This window comes from Staurois parvus, unplaced genomic scaffold, assembly GCF_062004578.1.
Source record: "Staurois parvus isolate SC_StPar_1 unplaced genomic scaffold, SC_StPar_1.0 ptg000446l, whole genome shotgun sequence".
Lineage (NCBI taxonomy): Eukaryota > Metazoa > Chordata > Amphibia > Anura > Ranidae > Staurois > Staurois parvus.
In genome coordinates, this window is record NW_028318242.1 from 1,170,839 (window position 1) to 1,183,532 (window position 12,694).

At 40.4% G+C, this 12,694-nt stretch overlaps 1 protein-coding gene across 1 annotated transcript in view; it reads right to left on the minus strand.

The window, feature by feature from the left end:
- REV1 (REV1 DNA directed polymerase) overlaps positions 1–12,694 on the minus strand; it is a 110,735-nt gene that overhangs the window by 61,757 nt on the left and 36,284 nt on the right. Inside the window, exons 7-8 of the mRNA XM_089688110.1 lie at positions 12,416–12,520; positions 4,100–4,222 (exon numbers count right to left, since the gene is read on the minus strand). Coding sequence (XP_089544236.1) covers positions 4,100–4,222; positions 12,416–12,520 — 228 coding nt within the window. The remainder of the gene's footprint in view (positions 1–4,099; positions 4,223–12,415; positions 12,521–12,694) is intronic.

Here is a 12,694-nt window from a genome sequence, read left to right on the forward strand (position 1 = left end):
ACCACCCCCCATTGATTTCTCCATCACATCCAACAACACTACCATCAAACCCGCCCTGCAGGCCAGAGTACTGGGTGTCATTCTGGACTCCAACCTATCCTTCCAGCCCCAAGTCCAATCTTTAACAAACTCGTGCAGACTCCACCTCCGCAACATCGCCAAAATCCGCACGTTCCTAACCCCAGAAACCACTAAACAGCTCATCCACTCTCTCATCATATCACGACTCGACTACTGCAACTCCCTCCTCACTGGCCTGCCTCACCGCTGGCTATCCCCGCTTCAGTCGATCCTGAATACGGCTGCCAGACTCATTCACCTTTCCAACCGCTCTGTCTCCGCCACCCCCCTCTGCCAATCCCTCCACTGGCTTCCGATTGCGCAACGGATCAAATTCAAAATCCTAACACTGACGTACAAAGCTGTCCACCATACTGCCCCGAACTACATCACTGACCTAATATCCAAGTACCGCCCAGCACGCACACTCCGCTCCTCACAAGACCTCCTTCTCTCTAGTTCCCTGGTCTCCTCCTCCCATGCCCGCCTCCAGGACTTCTCCAGGGTGTCACCCATCCTCTGGAACTCCCTGCCCCAACCCATCAGATTATCACCTACTCTCCTCTCCTTTAGGCACACCCTGAAAACCCATCTCTTCAGGGAAGCCTACCCCACCCCCTGCTAACTTGCCGACCTCCTCCACTCTTCCTACCACTCCATCCCCCACAGCTATCTCCTCCTGTGCCACCACCCCCTCCCTCCTAGATTGTAAGCTCGAAAGAGCAGGGCCCTCGAACCCCTCGTGTATCACATTGTATTGGTATTGTTCTGTCACATGTTCTGTCCCCCTTTGTAATGTACAGCGCTGAGCAAACTATTGGCGCTTTATAAATACTGTATAATAATAATAAAAAGCTGACAGGGGAGGGACCTGTGTGTAAACAACATAGGTCTCTCTCCTACCAGCAAGGACATGCCGCTTTGTATTTCTCACAGCAGAAAAATACAAAGCAGCATGTCTCCCTAGTAAAACACACACAGCACATAATGTAAAACAGCACACACAGTTAACCCTTTGATTGCCCCAGATGTTAACCCCTTCCTGCCCAGTGTCATTAGTACAGTGTCAGTGCTTTTTATTAGCACTAATCACTGTATTAGTGTCATTGGGATGTCAGTGGCAGTTAGTCAGTTCCCACCCAATGTCAGAATGCCCATTGCAGTCCCGCTATAAGTTGCTGATTGCAGCCAATACTAGTATAAAAAAAGAAAAAAAAAATTCCAGTATATATATCACCATTTGTAGGCTCTATAACATTCATGTAAATCAATTAATTTACATGTATTGAAATTTTTGTTTAGCAGACATGTAGCAGAATACATTTTGGCCTAAATTTATGAAGAAATTTTGATTTTTTTTTACATTCTTTGTTTATAGTGCAAAAAAATAAAAACCAGAGAGGTGATTAAATACCACTAAAAGAAAGCTCTATTTGTGGGGAAAAAAAGGACATACATTTAATTTATGTACAGCGTAGCATGACTGCGCAATTGTCAGTTAAAGTAATGCAGCGCCATATCACAAAAAATGGCCTGGTCAGGAAGGGGGGGGGGGGGGGGAATCCTCTGGAGCGCAAGTGGTTAAGAGCATAATGTGAATATATGCATCATATACTAGCACATTATAAAGACTTACCTGAAAACGAAGTCCTCCAGCGTAGCACTGTCACGGCTCCCTGGGCTTCCATCCTCACCCGGTCTTCCTTCCAGGTTCCTGGGCTACAGCCATTTGACCGACAGAGCCCTGGTGACATCACTCCCACACATGGGAGTCTCGGCCACAGCACGGCTCTATCAATGGTTGGCACGCTGTCTTTTGAGAGGGCAGTGCGCATACGCCAGAGACATCACCAGCGCTGATAAAGTAAATATCTTCTAAACGATGCATATATATTTACAGTACCTACATGTAAGCCTTAATAAAGGATTACCTGTAGGTAAGACATGAAAAAAAGACCGTACTACCATTATAATCTAAGCACCATCACACAGGTCCACCACAAAAGCCTCCAGCTGGCATATTAAAACCAACGTCCTTAACACAAATGAAAAGTCAACAAATTAAGCTAAAAGTGCATAATCAAAAGGGGGTAGGGAACAGGAAAGGGGAGGGGTAAAAGGTCACCAAGATTAAGGTTATATGTGGGGAATGTCTGAGATATGTGCAATGTATTCTGTATGTTTTATTAGCTTTTGTATATTTAAAATGGTGATTTGAAAAACAAGAATAAAATATTTAAATTAAAAAAAGAAAAAAGTCAACAGACTTTTCATTAAAAGAATCCTATCGATCTAGTAGTCTGGTTTCATGCTTATGAAATTGTTTTAAATACTTTCTGGGGCACAGGCTTGGAGCATGTATACAGAGCAAGGTCTCACATGATTCAAAGTCAGTGGCTCCATGAATACTAAAACCAGAGACAAAGAAACTAGTATGTTTAGGAGATCATTTATGGCCCTGCACTTCTCCCCACCCAGGGAGAGAAAGTGTGATAGTCTGTATGACCTTTTGTGGGTGAAAGTTTCATAACCTAGAGCAGTGGTGGGCAACCTTTTTTTTCAACTGAGCCAAATCTCGCCAAAACCACGATTGAAATTTATTTTGAGAGCCACATTTTTAAGACTGAAAATACATAGGATGGTACACTGTTTTTAGTTTCAATAAGTTTTTATAGTAATTCATCCCCCATATAGTAATTCATCCCCCATATAGTAATGCATCCCCCATAGTAATTCATCCCCCATATAGTAATTCATCCCCCATAGTAATTCATCCCCCATAGTAATTCATCCCCCATATTAATTCATCCCTCATATAGTAGTAGTAAGTAAGTAGCAAGTAGTAAGTCAAGTCCCCCCTGTGTCAATTCACTTACCTTTGCTCCGCGCGTTCCTCTCGCTGTGCTCCACGCGCCGTTCCGGTCTTCAGGGCGGACTGTGAGAGGAGCCTAGCTCCCCTCACGTTCGTCACGCTGCCCCGCCTACACACATCCTGACAGCCAATCACTAGCTATCAGGATGTGAGTGGCAGCGAGACTGGCCAATCATTGCTGGGCTAGCTGCAGAGTCCTCGGCCACCCGAGAGGAGGGAGGGGAGGGGAGGGGAGTGGCCGCCCGAGAGGAGGGAGAGGAGGGAGGGGAGGGGAGCGAGCGCCCGGCACACAGAAGAGCCGCATTAAAATGTGTAAAGAGCCGCATGTGGCTCGCGAGCTGCGGCTTGCCGACCACTGACCTAGAGGACAGAACACCAACAAAACCTGGTACAATGGAGCCCAAAGGGGCAATGTGGACAGAATGGAGGAGAATACAGAAATCCTGTACAGAGATGGATAAGAAGCTGGGCCAGGAACATTTGATAGCAGAGACTACAGGCTATAAAACTAGCTGGGATCTACACTAAGGTGGTCATAAACGGGTCAGTTTTTTTTTCATTCAACCCATGGCTTGAACAAAAAAAACTGATCCTCTGAGCCACTGTATTTTGACAGCACGGAGACATTGTATTCTGACAATAGGGAAACTTCCCCACCATCAGAATACATTGATCAGCACTGTCAGCTATAGCCAGCAGAGCTGATCGACCGGTATTTATCTGAAAGGCTGATTGTACAGAAGAGCTGGACAACCAGGGTGCCCATACTGTACATATATCGAAATTCAGCCGGTCCCTGCTGAACCAATTGAATTTCAATCCATGTATGGCCAGCTTTATGTTTAATGTCTGACCTCCTTGGACACTAGGATGAATATAAGGCCCTGCCTTCCTGTTGTTAAGAATACAGCCAAGTAGAAAAGAAGGCACTGTCCATCTTCCAGAGGATAGGACTAACAACCCAAAGGTAGGTGTCCTTAAATGAACAATAAGAGACAAATTTATTTAGCACTACAAATCATTATCACGTGCATGCTGAGTCCTCAGGTACAAAGTCATGTTTTTAAATCCTGTACTAAATGTTTTAAACTTTACAGTGGGTGACGTTACTTCAAGAACACAGAATAAATAACACAGTACAGTTTAAAAATAAATCAAGAGCATTACCCTTGTCTGCTTTGCTTTTCAATATCCTTTTCTGATAGTACTCCATCTCCAACTGAGGATTAGCACCCTCACGGGAAGACACCTTTCCACTTCCTCTATTACTTGTAACAGCAACTGGTCTTCCTGCAGAGTGATGAAAAAAACTTATATTAAACATTTGTACGTACATTTCGTATACACACAGAAGGGTGGGTTTGAACATTTTAGAAAACAGGCCAAATATAATACTGAAGGTTAATGTATTATAAATTTTTTATAGCTATAAATGGATGTTTTTTTTCCTGTATAAGAGGGGAATCCTACCATAATTATACTATCTAATCCAGACCATTATCAGATAAGCAACAAAATTAAACAGAATGTACGGCAACTACATTTGTTCATTATGGTCATATGGTATATGGTCATTGTACAACTATCTATACCTGTAATTCTCCTTTAAATTAAAAATATTTTAAATAAACAGAATTGTAAACATATTACAAAATAATTATTTCAGAGAAAGTAAAATCAAGATGAAACTAAGACTAGGCTCACACATATGAGGGCATGGGATCATGTTTAAAATGCACATGTTCCTGCTCCCAAAATGTACTACTCTTTAGCAGACAAATAGGGGCACCATTAATTCTTAATGGCATCCACACGCATGGGAAAACACAGTGCGGTTAAAAAAGGTCATGTACATTTTCTGTGCAGCAAAGCAAAATTCAAATTAATGGGCTGCTGTGTCCACGCAACCGCAAGCCGCACCATCCACATAGATGTGAACCTAGAAAAACAAGGGTTCAACAAATTCATCCTGTAACTTTGATAGATTGGTAAAGAACACCAAACATTGCAAATGGAGGAAGAGAGTTTTACCTCCCTATATGGAAATGGTTCTTTACAGTAACAGCTGTGAAGATGCAGAATAGTCTTTCACAGGTTTTAGCTAATTCAGAAAATTGTTTTTAAAACAGAAGAAAACAGAAAACATAAATCCGATCCTCCCCTTCTTCACAGTCCCCAATCCATCTGATATAGTACAGAGCAGCAGTGGCAAGTCTGTACATGTTCTGCTTAGTGTGTATTTTTTTTAGGGAGGGTGCATGTGATCAGCACAGCGCCAATCAGCACTCTCCATACAGAGGGTCAGGAGTCATGCAGCCTCATAGGATAGTCAAAGGAGAATGAAAACTACTTCTATAAGATTAACCAGTGCTCGGTTGGACACTGATAGAAGTCACAAGACTGCTATACAATGCTGATGATAAAAGTATTTAGAAGTTTATATTTACTAAAATAATTGCATTTTCATGTTCTGTGTACTTTTGGAGATCAGATATAGTGAATGCAGGGCAATGGGTTTAGTAACACTTTAATAAGTATTTAAATTTTTGCTCCAAAAAAATTTATCTATTATGTAAAATCTTCATGAAAACCATTTATATATTTTTTATATATTTAAAACCGTGTATTGATAATAATATTTATTTTTATTCTGTATCCCAAAGGCTGTTTTTTTTGTACATGTGACCAGCAGCAGAGGACTAGAAGCTCCTCCTGCCACTGTTTCCCTGTATACAGGTTGTGAAAGAGCTGGGTCACATGACAGCTGTATATCGATAAGGAAAAATAATTACACTGTCATCTACATACAGAAAGAGCAGTGATAATGTAAGTTAAACAATGTGTGTTTAGTATCACTTTAAAGAATTTTATATAGTAGCTAAATTATATTTGGAGCAAAACTAACAATTTATTAATATTGTACAGCAGCGCAATTAATTTCAGTTTATCTAATTTTGGATTGTTGTACGTTGATTTTTGGGTATATACCGTATATTGCAGCAGTGGATTTTGGATTTATTTTGGGTGTTACACTCTGAAATTATTTTTTCCATAAGAGCAGAGTAAGGGAGATTAACTTTTCATTAAATTGAGGACAATCTAACATTTTCTGAATCAATCTGTGTGCGAACTAGACAGATGTTCTAACAAAAATTCAAGATTTCAGTATAAAATGTAGCAGTGTGTCAAGTTGTATGTGAACTACCTTACCATTAATATGAATTCAGCAGATGCTGTACATCTTCTGTAAAAGATCTGAAGAAGGCTTTCTCCTGCACTCTAGTATTTGACAAAGTTAAGCAATAAATCTCTTATCTGCACTCATGTGACCATCAGTAATGACTATTGTGCACATTGACATTCTACTCAGTACACAAGCAAGGCACACTAGATTCGATTTGAGCCTATTAAAATGCTGAAAATTGTTCTTGCTGTGCTTGTAACCAAACATGATTCATAAAATCTTTTTTTTTTTTATTCATGTATCTGTAAGATATCTAACATGTTTAGACAGTCAATGCAGTCATGCCATTTAAACAGAAAGCAAAAAAATAACAAGTATAGGTCTCTGCCCTGACTTGACTGATTTCTGGCCATCAGCCATTAGCTTACTCTAAGAAATGCACATAAAAATAACAATGTAATGTAGCCAGAGCACCTATAAAATTATAGAGTACAGCTTATAGCACCAATTCGCCCTGTTGCCATTAAATACCTCACTTCTACAGATTTTTGTAACGGTGAAGTAGAAACGAAAAAGCAGAAGTCAAGCCAAAATAAAAACCACACAAGATAAAAAAAAAAATGGCCCATTAAAATAAAGAACACTATCATCTTTTGCTGCAATATCCAGCTTCAATCCAGTGATTTTACCTACAGTAATTTTTTCTGATGCTGTATGCCCTTAATCTGATGGGCAGCATCATTCAACTAATTTCCTCTGAGACCAGGTGCCAGCCAGTGACTGGACACTGAAAGGAGAAGCAGCACAGTGATGAGCTAATTTTTATGCTTTCTGTCAGAGTGCTTTTTGGCAGCGCATGAACTAATTGGCTACTAGTACTCCTCTCGCATTACAGTTCAGCAATCCAGGACTGCAAGAGGATAATACCAAGTCAAATTCAGCTACTTACACTTCTTGCATTTAATAGTACATTTAATGCTGCATTAAGGTAATTTAGGCAGTAGGAGTGCATAGGCTCCAGAACCCGATTTTTAAACGGAGCATGGGCTAAGAAGGGAAGGAGGGACTCATTCTCAGAGGGTAGAAGCACCTGGACGGTAGCAGGAGGAAGAGCCCCAAGGAGGGATATTGCAGTAAGAATTGGAAAAAAAGGGCTTCCCTTGGTCTCTCCAGGTTCCCATGGAGACATAGCAAAGTCATAGATGTCATACCTGACCCCCAACTCATAAGGAGATTAGTTGAAAAATGTTGTCCTGGTTGGCAAAGCAGAACTTCAGGCTATCTTGTCCCCAAGTGCAAGGAAGTCCACCTGCTGCTAAAGTGGACAGAAAAAACCCCGAATTGGATCTTATGAGCCCCCCCTCCCAGAAGGGAATCCCTCTATTTACAAGGATAGCTCTGTATGCCAGTGAGGTCCTATACAAGTCCCATCAGGTAACAAAGAGAATACCGGTACGTTGCAAAGTGTTAAGCAATAGCAAAAAGGGTGTGAAAAATGGACAGGGATCTATAGGAATCTACATGAAATGCCAGACCTATGGCCAGGGCAAGGTATAAAGCGTGCCTAGCTTACAAGGCATAGCTGTTCTCCCAAAGATTACCAAGCAGAAGGAAAATCTTGTGCCCAAATGAGGATGCACAGGCAGGTGTGAAAAAGATGTATATACTGTACAGTATAGTACATACATGTATTTCATTACATATCCTTTGTCCACTGCACCTAATGTCCTTGGTCCTTGTCCTGCCAATGTACAGATTATAATTGTAATATTAATCATTTGAAGACCAGCCCTATTCTGACACTTATTGTTTACATGTAAAACAGTATTTTTTTCCTAGAAAGTTACTTAGAACCCCCCAACATTATATATTTTGTAAGCAGAGGCGCTAGAGAATAAAATGGTGGGTTTTTCAAATGCAATTTTTTGCAAAAATACTCTTTAATGAATTTTAATGCACAAAAATGATGATGTTACACCAAGTAAATAGATACCGAACATGCCACACTTTAAAACTGTGTACGCTTGTGGAATAGAGCCAAACTATAGTACCTAAAAATATCCATAGGCAATGCTTTAAAAGCCTTTACAGGTTACCAGTTTAGAGTTACACAGGAGGTCTGTTGCTAGAACTATTGCTCTAGTTCTGACACTTGTGGCAATACTTCACATATGTGGTGTGATCACTATTTACTTGTGCATACAGTCACTTTATGACTTTATTATTTATTTTATTTGAATTGTTTTATTTTTACACTGTCCCGTTAATTTTTTTAAACCACTTTTATTGCTATCGCATGGAATGTAAACATCCTTTGTGATAGCAAAAAACAATGACAGGTCCTCTTTATTGAGATCTCTCTTAAGAGGTCCTCTCTTATTGAGATATTCAGATCTCTCCTCTGCCCTCAAAAGCATCAGATTAGACCAAGATTGGTCTGATGCGATGCTTTCCCAAGCCAGTAATGGCTTGTAAACAAAAGGCATAAACCAGAAATGACAAAATACTCGTCACTTTGGATTCTATTACCATAGTGTGGAACCGCCAGCTCTTCCACCGCCTGTGACAGAAATCCAGAGCTAAATAGCCTTTAGGATTACTTTTACATAAAAGAAAATCACCTGCTGAAAAAAAACCCAGTTTTAAAGTGGTTAATGTACGTTGTAATACCTACATAAGCTGATGGTTATGAAGGAAAAAAGAAAATGACAACTCAAATGCACTGAATAAACAGAACAGTTATTTGGAAATCTGCTCAGTGTAGTTTTTTGTGTCTGTTTCCTAGATAAGATTTATTGTCATTGCAAACAAAAGTATACAATTAAATACTGCAGTACCTACTAATTTGGAATCACTGATCAATATTTTTATAGGAGTTGCCCATCTATAAAATTTCCAAGACAGGAGTATCTAATGTAAGGATGGAATGCGGGTGGTAAGGATATTCGGAAATTGCCTGTCCAAGCTGTCATGCATCCAAAGGGCCAATGAAGATATCTAAGTACGGTAGGCAAGTGCCAAAAGGTGATGTGCACTGTACATGGGGAGGCAGGGAAGGACAAATTAAATCCCTTACCCTGGAAATGGCAATTGCAGCTGCGGAACAGATGAGAAAAATAACATGCTGGCTCAGGACAAGGTCTGAAGGTCAAGCCAAGAAAGCATATCATTACAGAACAGGGTGGTCAGGTTCCAGGTTGTGTAAAAACCTCATCATGTAGAGGGGAGTAGGAACCAGTCACCTGAAACAAAAGAAATACCCATGTGCTCTGTTCAGGAGAGTCCTTATAAGAGAAAAAAACATCTTATGCAAGGCGATGAATAGTAGAAGGTCTCAGGATTTTTTTTTTTTTTTTATAAATCGGACATAGCCAAGATTGTCATTCTGAAGAGGGTGTCCGAGATGTTAGTACTTATTTGTCAGAAACAAAAAAAACTCTCCCATAATAGGGTGGATTTACTAAAGGCAAATAAACTTAACACCTAGCAAGTACAGTTGCTCCAGAGCTTCACTTTCACAAAGAATATAAATCACATGAAAAAAATAAGCATTTTTGCTTGCACATGACTGGATGATAGAAGTCAGCAGAGCTTCCCCTCATTTACTAACCACTAGCTGCCAAAGCCAATTCTGACAATTATCTCATACATGTAAGAATTCAGCATTCTTTTTTCATTACTAGAAAATTACTTAGAACCCCCAAACATTAAATATTTTCTAAAAGCAAAGGCCTGGAAGAAAAAAAAAGTTGGTTGTTGCAATTTGCAGCATTTTTTCAAATGTATTTTTTTGGGGAAAAAATATACTTTAATGAATTTTTAATGCACAAAAACACTATATAATAACAAAATTGTTTGGTAAAATATAAAAGATGAATGTTACACCGATTAACCACTTCAAGTCCAGACAATTTCACCCCCTTCCAGTCTAGGCCAATTTTCAGCGCTATCACACTTTGAATGACAATTGCGTGGTCATGCAACACTGTACCCATATGAATTTTTTAGCATTTTTTTTTTGACGAATAAAAAACGTTATTTTGGTGGTATTTATTCACCACTGGGATTTTAATTTTTTTGCTATATAAATGAAAAAGTCCAAAAAGTTTGAAAAAAAAGTGTTTTTCTGATAAAATTTTGCAAATAAATAATCTTTCTTAATAAATCTTGACCAAAATGTATTCATCTATCTTTTTAGTAAAAAAATAAAACAAAATTAGTTTATATCCAAAAATGATATTTTTTTTTACATTTTTATGTTTTGTTTTTTTTTAAATACGGTCACCCTAGCAGTACAGTGTCACCATAGTGACACTGTACTGCTTGTGAGGGGTGATGATTTTTTTTTTTTCTTTTTTTACACTGATTGCTTTTACACCCTGGCTGTAAAAGCAATTATTTTTCCTTTGCTCTGGCTGCATTCTTGCAGCCATTGAGAAATACTGTGAGAGCTGTGATTGGTCACAGCTTGTCACATGGTACAAGGCTGTTGTGAATAGACTTGCACCATGTGACCTCTGTGATCATTCACAGATTTCACAAGTAGTAAGCAATGATGTCAGGAAGTGACATCTTGTTTACTACTATTCATGTGATCACTGATTGGCCAATCAGTGATCACAAGAATCAGGAACTCACACAGAGGTCCCGTACAGTGATCGGTGTTGCGTGCACCCAGGGAGCGCGCACAGGTAATGGATGCAGGGGGACGTTAGGAAACGTCCATCCGCTCCGGCAGCGCTCCCGTCTGGCCATTTATGTACATGGGCCGGTCGAGAAGAGGTTAGATAGATACATAAAATTTCATGCTTTAAAATTGCATACGCCTGTGGAAAGGAGACAAACTACGGTACTTAACAATCTCTATAGGCGACACTTTGAAAGCCTTTCCAGGTTACTAGTTTAGAGTTACACAGGAGGTATGCTGCTAAAATGATTGCTCTATGTTTGTGGTGATACCTTACATGTGTGCTGTGATCACCTTTCACATATGCATACAGGACCTACATATGCATTCGCCCTTGTGCATGAACACGGGAGCACTTTACATTTTTAAATAATTTTTTACACTCTTTTTAACAAAAAATTGATCAAGTTTATTGCTATCACAAGGCATGAACAACATCTCTTGTGATAGCATGGGGACTCGCAGGTACTTTTTACTGAGACATCTGGGGTGTATTACACCCCAGATGTCTCCTATGACCTCAAAAGCATCTAGTCAAAGCAAGATCAGTTTAATCAGATGCTGTACAGGCCAGGAATAGTTTTTAAAGAACAAACGTAAACTGTTTATGACAAAATACTTGTCGCTTCCGGTTTCATAGACCATAAAGACAATTGTGGAAGGTAAATTCCTCCCTCATTTCTGTGGTAAGCAGGCGCGACTGCCGGTTTCACTCCCATGCTCCCCAGTGGAACAGCAGAACCCGGGACAGAAGCCGCGGGGAATGTACCACATGTAAAAGTGAGCCGTGCCGCTCGCATCACTTTTACATAACAAAATATTGCCGGTTAAAACAAAAAGAAACAAACATACAGGGTCATGACACCCCATTTCCTTCATAGAAGGAGCAAACTATTGGCATGAGGAAACCTTTTAAGCAGCTCTGGTGAGCTTAGAAAAGGAATGTTTTCCCTGTAGCTCTAGTCTATCAGTTCCATTGTGACTATATTATGGCTGGCAAACACAAGCCAGCTGTACAGCAGGAACATGGTGTGCAGTGGCAGGTGAGTAACGACGCTGAGAGGTGGCAAAGTGTTGGCGGAGATCTGGGGAAAGTTGAGTTGCCAGGAGGTGAGCTATGGGTAGGGATGGTTAACTGGGGGGAGTGGAGGTGAACTAATAGGAGGTTAATTAATTAAAGTTCTTCCCTGTAATCCTGGTACTTCAGTTCCATTGTGGCTGTATTATAGCTGGCAAACACTAGCCAGTTGTACAGCAGGAACATGGTGTGCAGTGCAGGTGAGTAACGACGTTGAGGGGTTGCAAAGTGTTGGCGGAGGTCTGGGGAAAGTTGAGTTGCCATGAGGTGAGCTATGGGTAGGGGTGGTTAACTGGGGGGAGGGGAGGTGAACTAAAAGGAGGTGAATTGTGAGGAGGTAAGCTGTAGGGAGGGGTGGTAAAAATGTCATTAGCTGGCCTATAAGTAGGGAGTGTGTGTTACTGGGATGTGAGAATGGTGGCCGGGGTGGGTGACATGAAATCTGAAATAGGAAACACACTAGATCTTCTTGTTTCTGGTTGATGGCCCTCTTCCCCACCACCGTTTAACCCCTTTTACCTCTTCCCTTCTTACCTTTCAAATCTGGTCGATGACGTATGCCAACAGATACAAAAAAGCAATCCATATCTACATGAATAATACAGTTCTGGCACTTTAGAGGGCTAGAAGCACACGCACCTGATGACAAAACAGAGAAGAGTAATGTTAATAGGTTGACAGCCACAGCTGTGCATGTTCTGTAGTCTGAGGAGGATCTCTTCCCTCCAATCAGGGCTCAGAGTTTTTCCTTTTTGTGTGAATTTGCACCCCCTTGTTTGTGCTGCTGAAAGATGCTGACAGATTCTGTGTAAA